This window comes from Bos grunniens, chromosome 2 (genome assembly GCF_055505025.1).
Source record: "Bos grunniens cultivar Pamir isolate PY7600 chromosome 2, Bosgru_T2T1.0, whole genome shotgun sequence".
NCBI classification, from domain to species: domain Eukaryota; kingdom Metazoa; phylum Chordata; class Mammalia; order Artiodactyla; family Bovidae; genus Bos; species Bos grunniens.
This window is the reverse complement of record NC_141166.1, coordinates 1638916-1663538: the sequence shown is the minus strand read 5'-3', so window position 1 is coordinate 1663538 and position 24623 is coordinate 1638916. Positions and strand designations below refer to the sequence as shown.

Below are 24623 nucleotides of genomic sequence, written 5' to 3'. Positions count from 1 at the left end.
TGGATAGGAGTGTATGTGTAACTGATCCACCTTGCTGTACAGCTGAAACTGACACGGCATTGTAAGTCAACCCGTGCATGCCAGGTCACTTCAGTCGTGTCCAACTCTCTGCGACCCCATGGACTGCAGCTGTTTTGTGCGTGCGTGCGTGTGTATGTGCGTGCGTGTGTGTGTGCATGTGTATGTGTGCGTGTGCATGCGTGTGTGCGCGCGAGCGTATGTGCGTGCGTGTGCGCACGTGTGTGTGCGTGTGTGTGTGTGTGTGCATGTATGTGTGTGTGTGTGTGTTTGCAGCCCTCTGGGGAGGGCCTCTGCCTCCCGCGTCTACAGGCTGTGCCAGGCCGGCCCCTGGCCATCTGGATTCTCATTCCCTTGGCGTGCCCCCTCCTCCCCTGTCCCGGGCCTCCAGGACTGGCTCTCAGAGCCTTTCCCGGCCTCTCAGACTCCTGGGTCTGTGGGTGGAGCCGAGCATTAAGGGCCGCTCTGGGGGTGGAACAGGCAGGCATGGGTGAGCCGCAGGCCGCCCACAGTGGGACTCATCTCCGCTGCTCCTCAGCTGCTCTGCGGCTCACCCGATCCACGAGCCAGAACCACCTCCGCCCACCCTCACATCCCACCAACTCATCGGCATCTGTGTGGTCCAGTCTCCCAGTGCAGCCCCTGGACCGGACCAAACCCCGACTTGGTCATTACCATGCCGGAGGCACCCAGTCTCCCGGGTGTCATCAGTCATTAGCTTTACCGTCATCGCCACTGCCAGGCTGATGAGACTGTGAGCGTGTCCCTTCAACTCACAGCTGGGATGGGGATGGGAGAGGCAGCCTTCTGCACTCTTCGAAATGAAATGAAATGAAAGTTGCTCAGTCGTGCCCAACTCTTTGCGGCCCCATGGACTGTAGTCCATGGGATTCTCCAGGCCAGAATACTGGAGTGGGTAGCCTTTCCCTTCTCCAGGGGATCTTCCCAACCCAGGGATCAAACCCAGGTCTCTTGCATTGCAAGGAGATTCCTTACCAACTGAGCTCCTTCAAATGCCACCCCTTCCATGGAGCAGACTGTGGGCTGTGTGAGGCGTATGGCCTGGGATTCGGTCACTCAGCTGCTCTGAGCCTCGATTTTCCTCCTTAGTAAAATGGATGTAATCCAAAGAGCTACTTCCCAGGGCTGCTGGGCAGATTCAACTAGACGCTGCATTTAAAGTACTTGGCATGGGACTTCCCTGGTGGTCTAGTAGTTAAGACTCCGATCTTCTAAGCAGGGAGCATGGGTTCAATACCTGGTCAGAGAACTAAGATCCCACATGCCTTGTGGTGTGACCAAGAAATAAACGTTTTAAAAAGGAGAGAGCTATACCGAAGTGCGTGGCATACAGTAGGTGCTTAAGCGTTTGCTGCCATCGCTGCTGGTGCTATAACTCTTCCCAGAGCCCCCAGCAGCCCAAGCCAGTCAGGCCAGGACCCTGTCTCCTCCCGGTGCCCTGCAGCCCCCGTCCAGACCCTCCTTGCAGCCCCTCACAGTCTGTATCACCCAGAACAGCACCCTGACTCGTCCTCACCCCGGGCCCCGGCTCGGAGTAGGGCCAGGTTCACAGGTTAATCAGCAGGCTGCAAGGAGAATGGACTCAGCTCTTAGAGGGATCTCACAAACGGAGGCACAGAGGATGGGGAAGGGATCCAAAGCAACCGGTCATTCCAGCCTGGCTCACTTGCTTTAACTACATCCGTGCCCACCCACCTGGTCAGGTGTAAGGACAGCACGTTTCACAGGCGATATTGGGTAGGGTAATACCAGGGTGGCATTTTCAAGCACTTAGTATGTGCCAGGGGGCTTCCCAGGTGGAGCAATGGTAAAGAGCCCTCCCGCCAATGCAGGAAATGCGAGGGACGTGGGCTCGATCCCTGGGTCAGGAGGATCCCCTGGAGGAGGAAATGGCAACTAACTACAATATTCTTCCCAGAAAACCCCATGGATGGAGGAGACTGCTGGGATACGGTCCGTGGAGGTGCAGAGTCAGACATGACTGAGCACGCACACACCGTGGTAGGCACGTCGTCAGCTTCTGACACCTGTGATCTTATCTACACTTTACAACAACCCTCTTAGGTACGTGTTGCTGTCCTCGTCTAGCAGTTGAGGAAATCTTTTCAGCGAGGCTGAGTGCCCTTCCTGGGATCACACAGCTGGCAAAGAATGGAAGGGGCGGCAGGCTTGTCTTCCCTCTCGTGCCGTCCCAGCCAACGTTAAAAGGCATGTGCGTGCTCTGAGCGTGTTCCTGGCAGGGACTGGAGGAAGGAGATACCCAGAGAAGATGTGGGAAGGAAAAAGGGAAACGTTGAAACCTTGCCACACAAGCTCTTTTACATGATCCCGGGGGAGCTGACAGGATGTGGGGCAGTGAGGCAGGAAGGGCACGTGCCCTCCTCCCCCTCCATGCACCCCAACTTTGCAGGGGTGAAGTCAGTGCCAACCAGCAGGGTGGCATGACCTTCTGGCCCCTTTTTACCCTTAAAACAATGAGACTCTGGAGTGTCTTCACAGTCCTTGGGTCAGAGAAGGGTCCCAGAGGTCATCCTGGCCAGCTCCCTGCCCACTGCAGAACTCTGTGCTCAAACACTTCCTGTGACAGGGAGCTCACTACCTCACACCCTTTGGTACTTTGACAGTTCAGAGAAAGAATTAGGAAGTCTTTCCTTTTGCCTGGCTGCAACCTGCACCCAGAAGCTTCCTCCTCCCGGGGCGCCACAGGCACACTTCATCTCAGCTACTCGGAAGCTGACTGCCTGGTCCCTGGGGAGAGGAGAAACAGGGCAGGCATGGGGCCGCTCCCATGCTGTCCACACTCCATTCTTGGACCACACCAGCATCTGGGGATGACCCCAGGGTCAGGGGGCCCTCTGCCCAGCCGAGGGTCTGGGCGGGGAGGGCACACTGGTGCTGACCCAGCCTTCAGCTGGGGGAAAGGGTATGGGCCGGCAGCAGAGAACCAGGGTGTGCGGAGGCTTGACCACGACACTGTGCTGGGGAGAGGCCAGGGTGGAAAGGGGACTAATGTGACTGGATAGAAAGACTGAGGAGCAAGCTGGTAGGCAGCCCTTGGGCAGAACAGACTGGCCAAGCCTGTGGCTTCCCCTTCACACCTGATCAGCCACCTGCCTGCCCGGGAAGGGCCACCATCCAGGTGTCCTGGACTAGACTCGACAAGTCCTCTCTGACACGGTCAGCTCTGGGGTCCCCCCTGCTGGGGGGCGAGACCTGATGTGGCCAGCAGTCCCCGGAGGCAGCCAGCCCTAAAGGACACAGCTCCCCCAGGAGTTCATGAGTCTTGTCGCTGCCGCCGGCTGCTCCGCCTCAACACGAATTTCCCGAGCGCCTGCTGTGGCAGGGGCCACCCTGGGCACAGGAGAGCAGAGATGAATCACCCTGGCCTCACGGGACCCGCCCAGGGCAGGGACAGCACGGTCTCCAACGTGCTCTCGCTCTGTTCTGATTCCATCCCTGAGGCCCCTGCCTGCTGAGCAGGGCAGTTACCAGGCTTCTCATTTTACAGGTGATATGAAAGTCACGGAGAAGGCAATGGCACCCCACTCCAGTACTCTTGCTTGGAAAATCCCATGGACCGAGGAGCCTATTAGGCTGCAATCCACGGGGTCTCTAAGAGTCGGACACGACTGAGCGACTTCACTTTCACTTTTCACTTTCATGCATTGGAGAAGGGAATGGCAACCCACTCCAGTGTTCTTGCCTGGAGAATCCCAGGGACGGGGGAGCCTGGTGGGCTGCCATCCATGGGGTCGCACAGAGTCGGACACGACTGAAGTGACTTAGCATAGCATAGCATGAAAGTCACAGGAGGCCACACATGGGCAGGACCTGAGGTTTGACCTCACCCGGGTCTGACCCCAAAGCTCATTCTCTGCCCTGCGCCCACCACCCCTGCGGAAACCCAACCACACAGAGGATTCCCCAGTAATGGGCGGGCTGTGTGACTCTGGGCAAGCCTCTTGACCACTCTGTGTCTCCGTCTTTGCAAAACAGGGATCTCAGGAGTCGTCACCGCATAAGCTCGTGTGAGACTTGACTGAGAGAGTGCCGTACGCACTGTGACTGAAGGCCCTGCCATCATCATGTCATACTGTCTCCAGAGGCCTGGGCAGCAGGCAGACCTGGCGGAAGAGGATCCTGGCACCCCCTTCACTCTCCAGCCTGGCCAGAAACCAGGTGAGCGATTCAGCGGTGAGCGTCCACATCCTGAAGGCTCTCTTAGCCCCCAGAGTAAGGTGGGAGCCCCTCAGGGGTGGGCATAGATTGTCTCATCTCTAAGCGCCTCAGCACAGCACAGAGCTGGACAAGGAGCAGCTGTCTCGAAATGTCTAAGGGACCGCAGACGGCTCAGAGCCCCGTGTGGCTTTCTCTTTGGTCCTGCCCAGGTGTTGGCTGTGGCTGACACGGTGGGGAGGGGGATGATGAGGCCCGCGGACGCCCTGTTACAGGCTGGGATCGCCCCCTGCGTGCAGAACCACCCCAGGAGCAGCTGCATCATGCCCCTCTTTCTTTCCTTTCCAGAGGGACCTGACGCCCTGGCATTGCTCAGCCAAGGCCACACCCAGGGAGCCTGCATGGAGGGCCTGGGCCAGGCCTTCCTCCTCTGGAACCCCTGCCGGCCCAGGGATGGAGGTTGGAGGTGGCGGGGGCAGCTTTCATCCCAGCAGAGGCAAACAGGGGCTGGAGGCCAGGACATCTCAGAGACGAGCCCAGAATGGAAAGTCAGAATCACGGCTCACTCCTCCCCTCTCAGACTGTCTCCCCTTCTGCTACAGAGGAACTGCACAGCTGTGCTCCTCAGATCATGCAGCTTCTCATCTGTGAAAAGGGGGCCAAATTCACAGGCGATATCTTCCCCTTCTAGTGTGGGAGGACGCTGGCGCCAGAGAGGCTGAGTAACTGGCCCAAGGTCACACAGCCCTCAGGACCACGACGCATCGCCAGCCCTCCCGCGCTCAGCGGTCACCAAGCGGCCGCATCAGTGGGACCTCCTCCTCGGGGCCCAGTCAGCGTGGGGTCCAGCCTTCTTCCTCGTCTGTGTCCGGAAGCCCCAGCCTCCTCCCCCCGACACCTGTCAGCCTGGCGCAGACCACAGCCTCGGCAGGCTCCTCCTGAGGAATTCCTGACCTTCCCTTTGCCCACGCTCCCAGCAAAGTGATGGAGACCCAGGTGGGGGCCGAGGGGTCCTGCAGGTGGTTGAGAAGGTGTGTTGGAGAAGCGCTTGGCAGGGCTTCAGGCGGCCTTGGGCTCAGATGCAGGCCCCAGCTCCCCTGCCCCAGGCCCTGGTGGCAGCGTTTGGGGTCCCCACCACCACCCACAGCCCATAGCTGAGGCCCCTCCTGGGCTCCCGGGGCTGAGGTCCTCGGCTGGGTGTGGCCTTCCCAGTCCCTTCCGGCCCCACACCCTACACCCCACACACCTCTGAGCATCAGGACCACTCGGCGGAGCTGAACAGCTGCTTAGAAACCACAGCAGAGGGAAAGAAAGCGTCTCTGGACCGAGCAAAGCAGAGGACCACCCATCACAGGAGAAGCGTCTGGGGGTCGAGGCACCTCCATCGGGGCTGAGCCACCACCGCAGGTCCCCTGCCTCTCCAGTCTTTTCTCAGGGTCCACAGCCAGACCCTGCCCGCCCAAGGAGAGGGGAAGCTGGGAACTGCGGGGGAGGAGAGAGAGGTGGAGTTGGAAGTGATGGGAGCAGGAGACGGAAGAGAAGACGGTCAGGCACAAGGAGAGGTTCCAAGACCAAATGGCGGGGAGGAGAAGCGGGGCATGCGCGGAGGTGCCTGGCAGGGGCTGCGGGGCGGAGGAGGGGAGGGAAGAGAGACCGCCAAGGTCCGTCTCAGGACAGGGGGCGGCGCAGGAGCCGGGGGCCAGGGCATCCGGACGCTCAGGGGGTGGCTGACCACCGGTGCCCTCTCTGAAGCCAGGATCACAATCCATCATTTCACATCCAGATTGGGTGTGGCCTCTGCTGGCTCCAGGGACCTTGCAGAGGACCCCAACCTCATACCCTCCAAGAACCCTCCAGTCTAAACGCTAACATCACTTCCTATAAAGGAATGGATTCAGTTGCAGGATGGAACGAGGAGGAGGAGGGTTTCTCCCTGGAGCTTAAACCCGGGTCCCCGCCCTGCACCGGGAGCCTGTCGGTCATCAGGAGCTGGTGTTGGGCACCAGGCCTGTAATTACCCCACGAGGAGAACAATTACGCTTCACGGTACTTCTGCACAAGTTAAAAGCATTAATTTACTCAGTGTAAACATCAGAAATACACAGACCACGAGTTTTACAACTCCGTTTAGGCATGTTGGGTTCTTGAAAAGCAGGGAACCCCAGAGAAAGAAGCGGTTTGGGTCTTTTCTCCAGCTCACCTGAGAGGCCCTGAAGAGACCCCCCTTCCTGGGCTCCTGGAATTCCAGCCATCTCAGGTCTAAGAGTCTATCTGGCTTTGAGGCTTGTGCGGGGCTGGGGGAGGCTTAGAATAAACTCCAGGAGAGCATCCCAGCCTCACCCGGCCAGCCTTCCCCTCCATCCCCGGGGACAAATGTTCACGTGGTCTCCAGCCCAGGGCTCTGATTCTGGGCAGACAAGGAACTCCGGCCGGATCACTAATGCATTCCTCAGGCCACATTTCCTCCTTTTTGGCAGAAGTCCTCTGGGGACCGCTTCCAGGCAAGGAAAACAGAGATGGTCCGGGCTCTCTGGCCAGATGCAGGGGGTCATCAGCCTGCCAGGTTGAGAGGGCAGGGTCTGTAGCACATGCTATTTCTAGGGCTTCTCAGCCTGGGGCACCCCCAGGACACACTACTATCCCAAAACAGGTGTTTCCCCAAATAACCAGTCTGGAGCGCACACGGGGGAGTTAATCGCTTCCTGTGACGTCACCCCCACACGCCCATCTCCAGCGGCTCCGGAGGGCTGGGACCTCAGCCCAAGTGACTGGCACTCCTCTCTTCGGGGGGCGTCCCCCTTCTACCAGCAAGGCCAGTCAGAGGCCCCTTGCTCAGCCTCAGCTGGGGTGGGGCACCCACAGCAGGGGTGGGAGAGCCCCGAGTTCACCAAGTACAGCCCCTTCCTCTAGCCAGCCAGGGCCCCGGAATGGGCTTCAGGACCCCCTGCTCCCATTTTTCTTGGCCACGTGTGGGATATTCGTTCCTGGACCAGGGTTCAAGCCCACAGCCCCAGTGCTGGAAGCCTTAACCATTGGACCGCCAGGAAGTCCCAGGCGCCTCTTCAAACCTTCCGAGGAGACAGGCCAACCCCCTCCCTCCACCCGGCTCCGATGACTCCACGTCGCCGGGTCCCACCTATCAGAGACCTCAGAGGCCAGAAGTTCTTCTCAAGGTCTACTTTGGAAACAACTTGTTGCAGAACTAACTTCTGTTTTCCAGAGACCCTCACGGCTACGATGCTAGTCCCCATCAACATCCAGGGTGAGGGCTCCTGAAGGACCCTGGGTGCGGGTCCCCCACGCTGCTCACCAGGGCCCCACTGCAGCCCCTGCCCGCAGAGTCGGACCACCAGGCAGCTTCCCTGAGCCCGCAGCAGGGCCGCAGCCCTCCCTGGGGATGCCAGGGGGCTTGGTGAGCCTGAAGTAGGTTTACAGGCGCATTGCCCCGCGTACCCACCGCACAGCCCATCTGCTGTTCCTCCACCCTCTGAGACATGATGGGAGGAAAGCAGACCCACAGAGCCATTAGAGCTGTGGCACGGCCCCTCCCACAGGGCAAGGGCCCCACACAGGCAGGCTCACATTTATTGCCCTCCCCCAACACACTACCGGTGCTTCCCAGGTGGCACAGTGGTACAGAATCCCTCTGCCATTACAGGAGATGCAAGAGACCAGGATTCCATCCCTGGGTCGGGACGATCCCCTGGAGCAGCAAATGGCAACCTGCCCCAGTGTTCTTGACTGGGAAACCCCATGGACAGAGGAGCCTGGCGGGCTGTGGTCCACGGGGTGGCAAAGAGAAGGACCCGACTGAGCACACATGCACCCACAACCCATTACCATCAGTGATCTTGTGCCCCCATTTGTCGAAGAGGAAACTGAGGCTCAGAGAAGCGCGGCAGCTTGCCCAGGGCCCCCCAGCCACCAACGGAGCTAGAATGAGAAGCTGAGTCTGTCCAAGTCGAGTGCGGGTGCTTTATCACCAGCCTGAACTGAACAGGGGATTCAGCTCATCCTGCCGGGGTCCAGAGAGGGCCTGTGGCTTGGCACACGCCAGACAGCAAGTCAGCGGCGGAGGCAGAAGCAGAACTCCCATCTCCTGGCTCCCAGTCAGAGGCTCTCAGAAGGGCCTGAGTCTCTGCAGTTCCCTTCTAGAAGCAGCTGTCCCCTGGGAGGAGAGCAGGGGTGGAATAGGAAGACGGGGCTCACTAGAGACCCTGTCTCCGCTCTTGATGGTAAAGCGTAGTCGCCAGATAGAGTGAGGGACGCCAAGCTAAATCTGAATGTCAGTTACTTTTAAAAATACAAGTATGTCCCACGCAATACACTAAAAAAAGTTATTTTTTAAACCTGAGATGTAAACTGGGTGCCCTGCATTTTCATTTGCCGAGTCTGGCAACACTGTGTTAAGACGGCAGAAGAAAACGGGGTCTCCGCTGGCCGCCCAGATGCTGGAGAACCACCCCAGGCCAGGGCCTCCAGGACAGCTGGGAGCTGAGGCCTGGCCCCCAGGGCCCCTGGCTCCCCGCACCCCCAAGGTCCCCGCCCCAGAGCCAGGGCAGGGGCAGCAGGAAGGCCCCGGGGGCGGGGGCCCCCTGAGGCCAGGTGAAGCCTCTGGGCAGCCTCTGAGGCCAGCTCAGACCCCAGCTTGTACCAGATCCCAGCTCCCACCTGCTCTGGGAGGCAGACCCTCCTCGCCTTGATTGCCCCCTCCCCGCCAACACACTGGGCTGAGTCCTGGGCCCCGCACCCCAGCCTCATCCCCATCACCCTCTTACAGACACAAGCCCCAGGCTCCTCTGAGCGCCTCCCGGTATGAGCACACTGAAACATGCACCCCGGGCCTGTTCTCAGTCCTTTTCCTTTGCCAACACGTTCACTCCTTCCCCAGCTCGTCCCCTCTCATCCCAGTCGTCCTGGCTGGCCTCCAACGACCAAGCTGCCACACGCCGCCCCTCCGCCTCAGAGAGAGGGGCTGTCGGCAAGAAACGGAGGGCAGAATCAGCAGCACTTCATTCTGATGCTCCGCATGCGTTCCGCTGGGATGTCAGAACGCAGAACCCAGACCCCAGAGCGTGGCCCCAGGGCTCAGAGCTGGAACCCTCGCCCAAGGGCTTGAGGCCAGAGACGGGACCCCGGTGCCGGAGCCAGGGCCCCAGCAGGGACCTGCAGCCTCTCTCTCTCCTGGTGCTGCAGCAGCTCCGCCGGCTCTGCCGTCACAACGGCCCCTCGTCAGCATCCTCCACGGTGCCCGATTCGGCCTCCGGGGGCCACCCCGCTGCTGCAGGCGCCCCAGCCCCGCCCAGCCCTCTGCCAGCCAGGTGGGCACCCCTCGGCCCTCACCTGTGAACGTCCAGGTGTGTCTCAACCCCCACAGCACACACGGCGTAGCTGGGCTTCTTCGGGGACAGCCGCACAGCACTGCGCTGGGCCATCCCGACCCGCTGGCGTCTGACCTCTGTGCACCCTGCTCCCAGGCTCCGCGCCCAGGCACCTCGTTGCCAGGAAGGGGCGTGAGTTCTGACAGGCTGGCGCTTTCCTCCTCCCTTTTAATTTCATCCTCTGACCTGAAGAGCCTGCCCAAGCCCAGTCCCCACCTCCTGGCCCCATGCCATCCCTCTTGGCCTGTCAATCCAAGAGGCTCAGGGAGGAGGTACCAAAAGCCTCCCTGGGGAATGGGGAAGTGGGGCTTCAGCTGAGGCTGAGCAGAGCTCAGCTGCCAGCAGAAGACAAGCCCCCAGCCCCCGCCCCTGCCCAAGCTTAGCTTCCATCCTCAGACTCTCGGCGACTGAGTCCACACAGCAACGAGGCGATGGCAGCGGCTTCTGAGGGCCGGTGCTGCCTGAGTGGCCTGCAGATCTTATCTCGTAAGTTAGCACCTCATTGACCAGGGGATTTTCCCAGAAACTATTGCCCGTGGGCTTCCCTGGTGGCTCCGATGGTAAAGAATCCACCTGCAATGAAGGAGACCCAGGTTCAATCCCTGGGTGAGGAAGATCCCCTGGAGAAGGAAAGGGCAACCCACTCCAGTATTCTTTCCTGGAAAATCCCAGGGACAGAGGAGCCTGGCGGGCTACAGTCCATGGGGTCACAGAGTTGGACAGGACTGAGGGACTCACACTGCACCTCACTTCAGGGCCTGTGGTAAACACTGAAACATCTCCAGTTAATAACTCTGGGGCAACAAAAGACCTATTAATACATCTCTGGTCAATAATACGTTAAGGAATCAGTTAGCGCACAAAAGCACAGAGTGATCAGACTGTCCGGGTTCAAGTCCCAGCTCTGCCACTTAACAACCTACGATCTTGGCAGGTTTGTCAGCGTCTTTAAGGCTCCATTTCTCCACATGTAAGACCATAGTTGTAGCCATAGCACCTGCTCCATTGGACTGATGTGGGGATTACCCGAGCTAAGTGGAGGAAGGTTAGCACAGTGCCTAGGGCCTAATATTCACTAGAAGAAATGCTGGCAACTATTACTGGTCTCCTCATTTCACAGGAAGAGAACCGTGGCTGCAGATCACGTCACAAGTCAGCACTAGAGCCATGGCCAGATCCACTGACTCACACACCGTACCATCCCCAGGGGTGAGCTGATGCCTTTACCCGCTGACTCCAGAGATGGTGGGAGCCCCCCAGGTCGGCTTCCTCGGCCAGCCTGTGGGGAGGACACTTGAAAAGGGGCTCAGAGCAGTGGGCCGGGTGCTTGTTTCTGAAAATCCCCTCCTTGCAACTCCAGCAAGCACTGGCTCCACCTGTTCTCAGCAGTGGTGGAATTCCGTTGGTTCGCTTGACAAACATCCGTGGAGCACCTACTTTCTAGGCACCCCGTTAGGCGATGGCGGCCCAACTGTGAACAAAACAGACCACCATGGCTGCTCTGATGGCATTTATAGCCTCGGACAAGTAAAGGTACGTAAGTAAAGTGTGGGTGACGTCAAGTAGCGTAGCGATGCTCTTCTGCGTCATCCAGGCAGGAGTCGGTGACGGCTTGGTCCCGGCAGTAGCTCTGAAGGTGGTGAGGAGTGGCTGAATTTTGAATGCATTTGAAGATGGAGCTGAGGTTTGCTGATGGGTTGGAGGTGATGTGAGAGAAAGAGAGGGGTCAAGGGTAAATGGAGTGGTTTGGGTCTCAGTAACTAGGTGGCTAGAGTTGTTGTCAGAGAGATGGAGAGGGCTAGGGGTGGGTAGGTTGGGCCGAGGGATCAGCCGTTCGGGGTTGGATCTGTCAGATGTGAGACATTTGTTAAAGTCCTGAGTGGGGACAACTAACTTCAGAGGACACGCTTCCTCCATTCTGGGCATGGGCGGGGCAGGGGCACTGACAAGGAGGAAGCTGCCCCAGGAATTACAGGTTCGCCCTTCAAAGCCACAGGTCCTCTCACTCCAGGAAGTCACTGCACAGAGTGCACATCCCACATCCACAGGGCCAGGGTGGGAGGATGAGAGGCAGAGAGAGACAGAGAGAGGAGAAACACCTTGCCCGGGGAGCTGCCATTCTGATGGGGAAGGAGGGGGACACATCCCCACCTGATTAGGGAGATGGGGATCACAAGAAGGGCATGAACGTTTATGTGATTTCCAAGATCTTCCCGGAATGACCTTTCTCACGGCCGGAGTGCCTGGCTGCAGACGCTCCCCTCTCCTTTTGGCTGCACTGAGTCTTAGTCGCCGTGTGCAGCATCTTAGCGGTGGCATGCAGAATCTAGGTTCCTGACCAGGGATTGAACCCAGGTCCCCTGCATTAACCCCTGGACCATCAGGAAAACCTCATGCCTGATTGCAGATGCTCTGGATCTGCAAAGTTCATCCCACCCAAAGGCACTCAGGCAGAGTCTAGGTTTGCCCCCATGGAAACGGAACCTGGCAAAGCAGCACTTCAGGGGTATGTGATGGTTTTGTTTCCCTCACCTTCACCCCTCCGCATCAACCAAGATCTGAGCCATTTTATCTGTAATGCAGTGTGGAGTGTGAAAAGCAGGTTCCTGAAGAGTACGTGGGGATATTCTCATTAGAGAAGGATGGCTGGGTGGATGGATGGGTGGGTGGGTGGATGGATGGATGGGTGGGTGGATAGATGGGTAGATGGGTGGGTGGATGGATGGATGGTTGGGTGGATGGGTGGGTGGGTGGATGGATGGGTGGATGGGTGGGTGGGTGGATGGATGGATGGATGGATGGGTGGGTGGATGGATGGATGGGTGGATGGATGGGTGGATGTGCGGGTGGGTGGATGGATGGATAGGTGGGTGGGTGGGTGGGTGGGTGGGTGGATGGATGGGTGGGTAGATGGGTGGGTGGGTGGATGGATGGGTAGATGGGTGGGTGGATGGATGCATGGGTGGGTGGGTGGGTGGATGGATGGATGGGTGGATGGATGGGTGGGTGGATGGATGGGTGGGTGGATGGGTGGGTGGGTGGATGGATGGGTAGATGGTTGGGTGGGTGGGTGGGTGGATGGGTGGATGGGTGGATGGGTGGGTGGGTGGATGGGTGGGTGGGTGGATGGATGGGTAGATGGGTGGGTGGATGGATGGATGGGTGGGTGGGGGGGTGGATGGATGGATGGGTGGATGGATGGGTGGGTGGATGGATGGGTGGGTGGATGGGTGGGTGGGTGGATGGATGGGTAGATGGTTGGGTGGGTGGGTGGGTGGATGGGTGGATGGGTGGGTGGGTGGATGGATGGATGGGTGGGTGGGTGGTTGAATGGGTGGATGGATGAATGGATGGGTGGGTGGATGGATGGATGGGTGGATGGATGGGTGGATGGGTGGATGTGTGGGTGGGTGGATGGGTGGATAGATGGGTGGGTGGGTGGATGGATGGATGGATGGGTGGGTGAATGGATGGATAGGTGGGTGAATGGATGGATGGATGGGTGGATGGATGGACGGGTGGATGGGTGGATGGATGGCTGGGTGGGTGGGTGGACAGAGGCGTGACAAGGAGGAAGGCAGGTTGGAGCATAAGGAGCTGCCTGCAAAGGTGGTGATAACAGTGGTCCTGACGGCCGTGCCGACACCGGGGTGGTGCAGCACTGACGATGTCAGCCAAAGGCAAGGTGCCAGCCAGCGCGTCCATGGCCATCGCCATGTGCCAGGCACTGTTCTAGGCCCTTCCATGGATCCACTAAGCTAATCCTCACAATAATACTAGGTGACAGGTTCTGATTAAGCCTGGATCCCAAGTTCAGGCCACAGCCTGGGTGTGCAGGGTGTGCCTTTTACGGGTGGTGGGCAGCGCAGGGGAAGGTCAGGTCACAGCGTCCTAAACAGACATGTCCTCAGAGCTGCAGGAAGGAAGAGGAAGTAGCAGAGAGTGGGCAGAGAGGCTGAGACGAACACAGACATCCCCATTTTAGGGGGGATAAACCGAGGCACTGAGAAGTTAAAACCCCCCTCCAGATCTGCAGCTGGAAAGCGGTCAGTCTAGGACCTGAGCCCAGGCCTTCCGACTCCAGATAGACTCGTCCTGTAGCCCAGGCCCTTGGGAGGCGGAAAGTGTGTCCTTTTTACCCTCTTCCTCATGCTTTGCACAGATTCTGTGAGCAAATATTTTTACCTTTGAAAAAAATAAATAAAGTCTCTCTTGGCAGAAAAATAAGGAGCATTTCCTGCTCTCGGCCTCCCTGCCCACCCCCTTCCTCTGGTTCTCAGAACACGTAAGATAGGAGGACCCGCCCCGGCCCCTGCCCTGCCCGCAGCCCGCAAAGGGTGCACACCCAGGCTGTGGTCTGTGTGAGCTTGGGGTTTCAGGCATGACTGGTCAGATCTGGGACGTGGGGCGGTGGGCAAGCTGAAGGACATCAGGGTCCCCCGCCCTCTGGCCGGCAGGACACAGCTGGGTTCGCCTCACACACGGCGCCTGGCAGGGGCGGAGGCCTGGGGACCGCTGGGTGACCTTGGAACAGCAGCAGCGCTCCAGGATGCCCCCGGAACAGCCCAGGGAAACTGAGGCAGGGAAGAGGTCTGGGAGTGAGCTCTCGCCCAGGCCCTCATTTTCCCCATTCTTCAACAGTTTGGGGGGGGGGGGGCAGTTGACATGTGCCAGGCATGACTCATCAATGAGAAAGACCAGCCAAGCCCCTGTCCGCAGGGCACAGCGAGCAGCAGCAGGAGTAAACGGCGCCCGGAGGCTGGGGTGTCGGGAGGAGGTGAGGACGCACAGGACTGAGCCTCAGGCAGAGTGGACGGGGTGCTGCTGGGAGCAGTCTCATCAGGGAAGGCCTCTCTAGGAGATGATACTGGAGCAGAAATCTGAAAATGAGACCTTTGGGATCTCAAGGACTCTTCCGACCTCAGATCACCCAGGATTCCATTCTACCTGCACAGCCTCCCTGTTTACAAAGTAGGGTGGTTGAGCTCTGAGTTCCCAAACTCAAAAGCCTTCAGGGGTCAGGCAGATAACAGGTGTGGAGCTACCAAGTGTGAGACGATAGGGGTGAACGGCAACTGTGGAAGAGAGAAGAAAGCCCGCTTTGACCAGTGTATTGAAATTCAATATTTCCCAGAAAGAGAACACTTTGATTCGAGAGAAACTAACTCACTGACCCTTAGGTCTTTAGCTAGAGACCCCAGCATTGAGTGCTTATGAATTGGTAGGTGCTGCGTGCTCAGTACTTCAGCCGTGACTCTTTGTGACCCATGGACTGTAGCCCGCCAGGCTCCTCTGTCCGTGGGATTCTCCAGGAAAGAACAGTGGAGTGGGTTGGCATGCCCTCACCCCAGGGGATCTTCCCCACCCTGGCATCGAACCCTCGTCTCCTGCATTGCAAGCGAATTCTTTATCCACTGAGCCATCTGGGAAGCTGACGGGGAGTCACATGATGCCCATCGGCATAAACTACCTGGGCCCAGGTGAGTCTCGACACCTTCAGGGCGTGGAACCCGCCAGTCTCAGAGCTTGTGACCAGTCAGAGTGGGTTCTGGACGGTTGCCGCGATTGCTGACACCAGCCACGGGCTCTCCCACTCTGGTAGGGTGCCCCTCAACATGCACACACACCGAGTCTGTGCCCGAGCTTACAGGGACAGCCTTAGAGGGCAGGAGGGCTGAGGAGCGTGCAGAGCTTAGCTCCTAGACCCCCACCCTGTGGCCTTCTCCAAAGCCTGCTCTCCTGAGCCCCGCGGGGCCAGCCCCTCTGCTCTCCAGAATCCTGCTGTTAAGCTGGAACGGCTCCTGGAGGCCATCAGACCAGCCCCTCCATCCTCCAGCTGGGAGCGCCAAGATCCAAGGCTTTGCTTCCTTCTTCCTTCCTTCACTGGAAAACAAACAAGCTAGCATCTCCTGGGCGCTTCTGGGATATGGGCGCTGCTCTCGACATCGGAGCTCTCGCCACCTGCTGAGTCCTCCCAGGCCCTGATATGTGGATCTCGCCACCTGCTGAGTCCTCCCAGGCCCTGATATGTGGATCTCGCCACCTGCTGAGTCCTCCCAGGCCCTGATATGTGGATCACCCCTCTGGGGTCTCCCAGGCCACCCCCAGTCCCTTTCTGTGCCCCTGACATCCAGAGTAGGATCCTGGACCCCAGATGGGTGGGCGTGGCGCCCCAGGGACTCTGACTCAGCCACAGTGAGAAGGCTGGCGACCCACCAATTCCCGCAGGGCCAGAGGGCCGGCAGCTAATGGCTCTAATGGCAGGAAGTCGTGAGGGCCATGAGTCACCCAGTCTAGTCCACTCTGTCCCCGCAGAGCCCGAAACCCCAGCCCAGGTCACCAGGGACCTTCAGGAATCACCTGCTCTCTCCTGGGCTCTGGGACATCCGTGGCTCCATGTCGCAGCATCAGCAGAACTAATGATGCCACGTGGGCGGTTGGGCTGGGCAGGGTCAGGCCTGGTGGGCGTGCTGTGGTCAGGCCGCATCAGCCCCGCCTCCACAGGTGGCTACTCAAGTGCTCAGCAGCCTCCCGAGCGCTGGCTTCTCACCGTCTCAGCAGACGGCGCTGTCTCCACCCTAGGAGAGTGAGACCGAGACCCAGGCAGCCGCGGTGGTCCTCTCCCTTCCCCACCAGAACAGCTGTGATTATGGCCAAGAAAACAAGGACATACTCGCTCCTTTCTATGTTAAATTAAGATTATTTCTGAATATGTAATGATCATGCATAAATATTGTAGTGTTTAGAATTTAAAAAAGAAAAATCACCCCGCCTGACCTGTCCACTTCCCAAGTCTCTCTTGGCCCCACCCTCCCCTGTCCCCCACTTCAGCCCATGGCTGCCTTGGTCCCGGCCTCTGTCGTCTCTCTGCAGAGACCTGAGCATGCTCCTGGTCCCCCGGCTCCAGACTGACTGCACCCCACGCGGTGGGCAGCAGAGATCCATCTGGAACATGCGCCTGAAGACGTCGTTCCCTGAAAAGACTCCCACAGCTCCCTGTGGGCCCGGAGAAAGGAAGGTGGGCAAAGCTGAGATGTGGGGGCTCTATGGTTTGGGGTTCCAGTCTGGGCTCTGTCACTTCTTAGAACTTCTCTGAGGCTCCATCTCCTAACCTGTAAAACCTGGAATAATGCAGATGTTATCAGTGACATCTGTAAAGGGCCTGGGGTACAGCTGATCCTCAAAACCCAGAGATTCCGCCTGGCATCCAGGACCCTGGACCAGGCCCCTGATGACCCCTCCCTCACTCAGAACCTGACCCCGTCTGGACCGTTTTCCCTGGGCCGCCCTCCCTCCCTCCCGGGGCCCTGTTCCCATGGCCCTCCCATCAGCAGCCTCCCCGCCCCCTCCCCGCCCACTGCTGTTTCTCCAGGGTCCAATCCACACAAACGTTCAGCATGTCTGCTTCTTTCATGGATTCGTGGCCCACATCCTGATAAGAAGGATCTGAGACAGCTTACAAAATACACCCTGGATGTGATGTATCTTTTAAGTGACAAAATGAAGTCAAAGAGTGTGGAAAGAAAGAGAAAGAAAGAGGCATCTTATCTGTGGGTGAATTTAGCTGTGAGTTTCCTGGTGGCCCAGGGAAAAAGGGAAATACAATCAATTCTGTGAATCATAGTGCTCAGAAGGTAAAACTCAAGGCATTGAGGATGAGAAGGCTGGTTCTTCCAGGCCCTGAGAGCTGAGGGAAATACCCCCACCTGGGGTGGAGTTTATTATTAATAAGTGGGGCAAGGGTGGGATATTAAATTACGTGATTCACAGCATCCTTATGCTTGGGTTTGGCTTGATCCGCAGATGGACTGGGGAGGGGACTGTCTACAGAAGTATCTGCTTTGTGTTTTTCTGACTCTCCTCCATGAGCATGTTTGTTTTCTCCAAACTTCTGATCAAATAGGAAGAGGCAGAGAGTTGAGGGCTATTGTCTTTGATACTGGATCTTCCTTGAGCTAAGAAAGCAGAGATCCAACATCTTTCAGGGTCAGCCGAGCTGGCTACTGCTGACACCCCACTGTGAGACCAAGCCTGGGTCTGTCTTTCTTCCGGCTTCCCCTGGGCTGGAGACTCATTCCTGGAGAGGGGGGTCGGGGCAGGGATGCCTGAGAGTGCGCCCCTGGTGCAGAGCTCCACATTTCAGCGGGCCCTTCCAGAAAACTTGGTCCGCCAGCCTCACAGAACACACAGAGACAGGGAGCCGCAGAGAAGGCGAGCGACTTACCTCAAAGACACAGCCAGGCGGAGGCAACGTGGGGTGAAGGATGGAGAATCAGCCCTAGGACTAGAGACGCGGATTCTCCGGTCATCCGACACTCCAGCTCCATCTGACCTGTCCGACTGCGGTTCTTTTTTATTGTAGTGTTTATTTGTTTGTCATTTACGTATTTGGCCGTGACGGGTCTTGATGCGGCATGCAGGATTTTACCTGTGGCATGCGAACTGTTAGCCATGGCACGTGGGCTCTCGTTCCCTGACCGAGGAGGGAACCCCGGCCCCCTGCATTAGGAGCGCACTTTTAGCCACTGGCCCACTAAGGAAGCCCCCAGTTGCTGCTTTTACCATCCATGTTACTGTGAGACATCTCCGGCTAAGACCCCCGGTGGAGAAATCAGTGGACAGAGGCGTTCAGCATCGTTTATTCAAGAAGCATTTCTTGGGCATCTGCCATGGGCCAGGCTGTGCGTAGATGAAAAAGACATCACTCCAGTTTGCCTTACAGGGAGGCGTGGTTTGTGGGGAAGCTGGACGTGTGAACGCATTGTCTGTAGGCGCCCCCATAGGCGACGTGCCGAGCACCCAGGACGTGCTCGGAGGGGAGGGGTGCTCACTGGGGCTGGCTCTGTGCTCAGCGCACGGCCGGCATCTCCTTTATCCTTGCATCAAACCTAGGAGACAAGCACTGCTGTTGCCTCTGCTTTGCGGGGAAGGAAATTTAGTCTCGGGGAGTTTAAGCGACATGTCCAAGATGCCCTGCTATTGAGGATCCGTGGGACTCACCTGCGGGGCTCAGATCCTCTGTTAATCGGCGTGGTCTGCTGCCTCCAAGGAGGAGGAAGCCAGGGGAGCTCATGTGCTGTTGGTGCTTGCAGGCTGCCGCGGCCACCGGCCTCAGCCTCTTCTGCGGCCTCCCACACGCCCCCAGCTCCTGCCCCGGGAAAGGCTGTCCTGTGTCTGGCCTCCTGGACCCAGAGCAGCCCCGACCCCGCACAGAGGCCTGATGGCAGGAGGGCCCAAGAGACACCGGGTCCCAGAGCCTCACACTGTTAAGGTCCTTTGGACGCCAGCCACCCAGCTCCAGTTCCCTTCAAGCCCTGCAGCCTCCCAGGACGGGGGTCTGAGCTGTCCAGCCCCTGCTGACTCTGGCGCGGCCAGAGTCCTGGGGCTGGGGGCTGGCCTGGGGGCAGAGGGGCCCCTAATGGCTAGGCTGGGGGAGTGGGGGCACATATACTTCTAGAAATTCAGGAGAAGAGGGGGCTGGAGCGGTAACCTGGAAACCCAGGAGGTCACGTTTAAAACATTAAGACACTGGCGACCGAGCAGCCCTACTGCGGGAGCCGGTGCCCCTCAGAGCCCCTCAGAAAGCCGCCGGCCTGGTTTGTCACAGATGACATGCCCAGAGAGGGCCAGCAATGGATCCAAGGCCACCCAGCCCAGTCTTACCCCACATGCAGGAAGGAAAGAAGGGTCAGTGGGAGTCAGGGCGTCAGCTGTTGCAAAGGCTCTACCAACGCTGCATAAAGCGCAGGTCCAGCCTTGGCTGCAGGGCCGGGGGCAGCCCCTCGACCGCTCTGGGGCCACTTTGCCTCATCTGCACAAAAGGACTTATGTGCACAGCTGGCTGGGGTGCCCGTGCTGAGAGCCTTGGAGAAGCCGGGTTGCCTGGCCACCGCCGCCCAAGCAGCTGGGACCCTCGGCGGGGGTGGTGGGAGAAGCCCCCTGTGCCTTTCAGTCTCTTGGTTTCTGTCCCTCCCTCTGTCTTTCGATCGTCTCTCTCCATCTGTCTCTCTCCGCGTCTCGCTCTGTCTCTGCGCCCCTCCCCCCTCACTCTCTCCCTCTGTCCTGTTCCCTGATCCTCCTGTCCACACCCTCAGACAGGTACAGACCACCTACTGGGCCCCTGGCCCCCGTGCAGGGAACACCATGACCTCCTCGACACCTCCCAGGGGATCGCTGTGTTTATCCCCACTTGCAGATGAAGAAGCTGAGGCTGGAAGCCATCAGGTGACTCGGCCACATAAACTGGGTCCTCCAGTGCTGGGGTGCAGGCGGGAGGATCAGGGCTGGAGACTGAGGCCCAGAGACGGGCGGTGGCTGACTGGAGATCACACAGCAGTGAGCCGCGGGCCGCGGCGAGGGGCCAGCTTGCCCGGCACCCTGCCTGGCTCCAGAGAAACCACGTAAATCTCAGGAAGTCTTTGGCAAGGAGGCTGCAGGGCTTACCAGATGGGCTGTGGCCAACGCCCCCAGCCTCATCCTGCCTGCCTGCTTGCCGCCCACAGTCTTTTCTGGGGCTGACCGCGGGAACGCAGCCTCTCTCCTCCTGAGGCAGCTGGGACCTGGGACTTGCACCTGGGGCCCTCGGCTGCATGCTTGCACCCGGACAAACATCTCGTCTCCTGGAGCAACAAAATACAAAGACGCTGTAAGGGCCTTCCCTGGTGGCTCAGACGGTAAAAGCGTCTGCCTGCAATGTGGGAGACCCAGGTTCCATCCCTGGGTCAGGAAGGTCCCCTGGAGAAGGAAATGGCAACCCACTCCACTATTCTTGCCTGGAAAATTCCGTGGACAGAGGAGCCTGATGGGCTACAGTCCACGGGGTCGCAAAGAGTCGGACATGACTGAGCAACTTCACTTTCACTATAAGGGACTAAAATTAACCTCATGTGCAGTTGGGGGAAGTTATGGACAAGATCAAAAAGACCAAAAACACCCCGACTGCCACCTCTGAAGCACAAGCAGGTCCTGTGCGTGCCCCCTGCACTCAGCACCACTGCAGGGGTGGGCAGACAACCTGAGCCACGCCTCCAGCCTGACCCCTGGACGCGGGCCTAGCCTGGCCCCGAATAAGGAACCAGACTGAGCAAGGGAACCTGTTCCTTGTTCTCAGGGCCCGCTGCGGCAGCGGGAGCCCCGGTAAAGCCTCGCCTGCATTTCTGGTCTGGCCTCTCACCTTTCTCTTAATCGGGGAAGGCCAGGAGCCCCAGTGGGTGACGCCAGGGTGCAGCCCCAACAGCAGCGTCCCCAGCTCCCATCTCTGCCCTGCACCGGGCCTCCCGTGTAGGACTGACGAGAGGCGGGGTGGCTGTCCCTACAGCCCTAACTTGTGTCCCTAGGCTCCCCAAGTGCCCGGGCCCCCGGGGGAGGGAGGGGAGGATGCACGCAGAGTCCCTGAGCCCTCACTGCAGCTCACTGGGTCCCTCAGACCCAGCAGGGCAGATGTGGGCATTCAGAGTCCGGCCCGGAAAGGGCCAGAGGCTGCCCGGGGCCACTCAGCGCTGTCAGGACGGGCCCATCGGCCAGCGCCCCCCACCCCGGGGTCACACAGCTCAGACAGGATGGGCCCATTGGCCAGCGCCCCCCAGGGTCACACAGCTCAGACAGGACGGGCCCGTCTGTCCTCCACCCAGCGTCACACATCTCACTCAGGACGGGCCTGTCCGCCCCCCACCCCGGGGTCACACAGCTCACTCAGGACGGGTCCATCCAACCCCCGCCCTGGCCCCTTTGCTCTGAAGGTTGGCCTCTGTCCCTCAGCCTCTCATAGCCTCCTGAGTCCCCGTCAGGGTTGTCCCTGAAGTCCCCGAGGGTGGTGGGGGAGTCTGGTTCTGCCTGACGTGGTGCACAGTGACCCCGGGACAGGTGAGCAGTTCTAAACCGACCCAGCTTCGCAGGATATTCATCAGGCCTGGCCTCACCCCTAATCCCCACCCTCCCAGGCCGTGTGACTCACCTCCACCGAGCAGCAAGAACCGGGTTCCAAGGCTGAGAATCGGACCATGTCCTGGTGAAGCCACCCAAAACCAGGGCAGAAGCCAGGGGGAGGTCAGGAGTTGAGCGCACGTTCAGCCAACGGGGCTTGTAGCCAAGGAAGCGTCTAGAAGCCCTGCTCACCGAGAAGGATTACAGACCCAGCCCAGAAAGCAAACACGGGGAAAGCTCCTCATCCTGCCTGGGCTCTGAAGAAAGTTCTGATAAAGCTTTTGTAAAGAAAACCATGTTAGCTTGGCGAGAGAAACTAGCCTTTCCTCCCTCCTCATCTGAACGTCTGTCTCCTCTTCCAGAGGGGCGCTCCCTTTGAGGCCACATCACAGGCCCGTGGAGCCCCAGCACTCAGCACAAACAGGGCCCAGCCCCCTTCCTTATGTTTCCTTATTTTCTAAACTGAAGTAGACTTGGTTTACAATGCTGTGCTAATTACTGCTGTACAGCAAAGTGGCTCAGCAGCCCACCAGGCTCCTCTGTCCATGGGATTGTCCAGGCAAGAAGACTGGAGTGGGTTGCCATGCCCTCCTGCAGGGGATCTTCCCATCCTAAGGACAAAACCCAGGTCTCCTGCACTGCAGGCGGATTCTTTACTGCTGAGTCACCAGGGGAGCCTATGCGTACATGCTCTTTTCCATTATGGTTTATCATCGAGTACTGAGTATGGTCCTCTGGGCTATATAGTGGGGTCTTGCTATTGATCCATTTTATATATGAAAGCTTTCATCTGCCAACTCAACCTCCCAGTCCATCCTTCCCCGAGCAGAGGCCCCTCCTGGCCTCCCCAGCCTGCTCTCTGTGTCTGTGACTCTGTCTCTGAGCAGAGGCCCCTCCTGGCCTCCCCAGCCTGCTCTCCATGTCTGTGACTCTGTCTCTGTTTCACAGGCAGGCTCATTTGTGCCGAAATGTAGATTTCATGTGTAAGTGACGTCATGCACTATTTGCCTCCTTCTGACTTACTCCACTTAGTATGACAATCTTCCGTTGCATCCGTGTTACTGCAAATGGCATTGTTTTGTTCTTCTTAATCACCAAGGAGTAGTCCTTTCTGTGAGCTTCCCAGGTGGCTCGGATGGTAAAGCATCTGGGAGCAGGAGACGTGGGCTTGATCCCTGGGTTGGGAAGATCCCCGAAGGAGGAAATGGCAACCCATTCCAGTAATCTTGCCTGGAAAATCCCATGGACAGAGGAGCCTGGTGGGCGATAGTCCGTGGATCTCAAAGAGTCGGACACGACCGAGCAGCTGAGCATGCGTGCGTGCAGCCTAGACGACTGAGCAGTGTGCATGCATGCGTGCAGTAGCCGTTGGCTGCATGGACCACATCTTCTTTATCCGTGCATCTGTCAATGGACATTTGTTTTCATGTCTTGATAGTCCGTCCATTATGATGCTCCAGGAATCAGCTGACAATTTAATTTTCCATGTAGAAGAGATAATCCATATCTCTGACAAAGGACTTGTGTCCAGAATACATCAGGAACATCTACAAATCAACATGGAAAAGATAAACCACCAGCCCTGCATGGTAGAGCCAAGCTCAGAACCCACGTCCCACAGATGTCAAGGAGGAAACTTCCAGGAGCTTCTGCGCTCACAGTTAGCTTCCCCGCCGCTGCCCCAGAGTCCCCCGCCCCCGCCCCTTGGCCAAGGCACGCATGGCCGTTCCTCAGGGTAGACTTGGGGAGTATCAGGGGAGGTGTCCTTGGTCAGAGAAGCCTTCCAGGCGGCGCCAGACTTGCCGCCAGGTGTCCAGTGCCAGCAGTGAGGAGGCCACCGGGGCTGCTGCCCACCCTCAGGTGGGAAGAGAGGCCCCTAAGAGCGCGAGCTGGTCTCCCTAAGAAGCATGCTGGCAGAGTGGAGCGGGCACCAGGCCAGGGGTCAGAGCCTTCGGTTCCAGGCTTCACGCCCTGCAGACTGGCTGGGAGGCCTTGGGCCCCTCTCTACGACCTTGGTCTTTATGCCTGTCCAAGGAAAGGACGGGATAGCTCTGATGTACGGAGTGCTGTCCAGCGCTGACTCGGTGAGGCCAGGCCAGGCCCACCCCTCCTGCTGCCCCAGCAACGACGCCCCAGCGACCCCAGCCTCAGGGACTCCCTGACTCCAAACAGCCCACGGCTGGGGTGGGGCTGAGTCTGACAGCCAGCCAGCCCCAGCACAGGCCTGAATCACACAGCCCGACTCTGGCCCTCTGCCCTGAGCTCTGGGTGCCAGCTCGGCCTGGCAGGGCGGGCCCCTCGTTCCAAGCCACTGCTCTGCTTGAGTGCCTGCTTCCTGCCCCATGTCCGCTGAGCCCACGTGTGGCCCCCTTCCTCCCGACGTTCACAGGGCTAGTGCCCAAAGGCTGGCCCTACCCCCAGCGGCTACCCGCAGCACAAGCCCCTGGGTGCTGGCTGCGGGGAGAGAGATGAGGGGGCCCAGTCTGAAGCGGGGCACAGCCCATCCTCAGAGGGACCCCGAGAACAAGCAGGTGGCAAACTGCTCCCTCTCTGATGATGAGGCACAGCCCTGCCCTCTGGAAGCTTCCCTGCTGATGGGGAGGAGCAGCCCTGACCACACAGGCCCCCTCGTCCAATGGGGGAAACGCCGCTCCTGCCTACAGGAGCTGGGGATTAGGCTATGCCCAACTCCCTCTTTTTCAAAGCTTCTGATTTCACAGGCAGGAGAGGGACAGCCCCTGTCCTGGGGGAATCTCCCGTCTGACAGAGGCAGCGCCCTCAGGAAGCCGTCTTCCTGCCCGTCTGCAGGACCTGCTCTGTCTTTAGGGTCGCTCAGACGCCGCACACGTGCTCGGCCCTGGCCCTCGAGTCTCATCAGCATCTAGGAGCAAGGCCAGCCACGGACAGACCCCCTCGCTTGATGAATGGGGAAACTGAGGCCCAGAAGGGGAGGCAGCAGGGTCAAGGCCACACAGGAGGCAGGGCTGGAGCCAAGTTCACCCCCGGAGGCAAGGAGGCGGCGGGGACAGGACAGATGACTCAGGGAGCTGGTTCCCGTGCCCTCGCCCTGGGAGACCAGGCCGCTGGACGCCCTCTGCCCCACTG

The 24623-nt window shown here is 58.9% G+C and overlaps 1 protein-coding gene and 1 long non-coding RNA gene across 4 annotated transcripts in view; both read right to left on the bottom strand.

The window, feature by feature from the left end:
• Positions 1 to 9747, bottom strand: part of LOC147377236 (protein-arginine deiminase type-1-like) — a 44618-nt gene extending 34871 nt beyond the window's left edge. For both annotated transcript variants that reach the window (XM_086364198.1, XM_086364206.1), the window contains exon 1: positions 9559 to 9747. In XM_086364198.1, the coding sequence (XP_086220324.1) occupies positions 9559 to 9650 (92 nt within the window). In that variant the 5' untranslated portion in view covers positions 9651 to 9747. The remainder of the gene's footprint in view (positions 1 to 9558) is intronic.
• Positions 9748 to 15934: 6187 nt separating this feature from the next.
• Positions 15935 to 23836, bottom strand: LOC147377235 (uncharacterized). Of its 2 annotated transcripts, XR_015149889.1 has the most exons (4): positions 21550 to 23836; positions 18597 to 20215; positions 17821 to 18484; positions 15935 to 16717 (listed from the first exon to the last, which is right to left on the bottom strand). It is a non-coding gene; the product is annotated as an uncharacterized LOC147377235 (long non-coding RNA). The 2 variants fall into 2 exon arrangements; XR_015149880.1 differs by having other exon boundaries at positions 17821 to 20215.
• Positions 23837 to 24623: the final 787 nt, after the last annotated feature.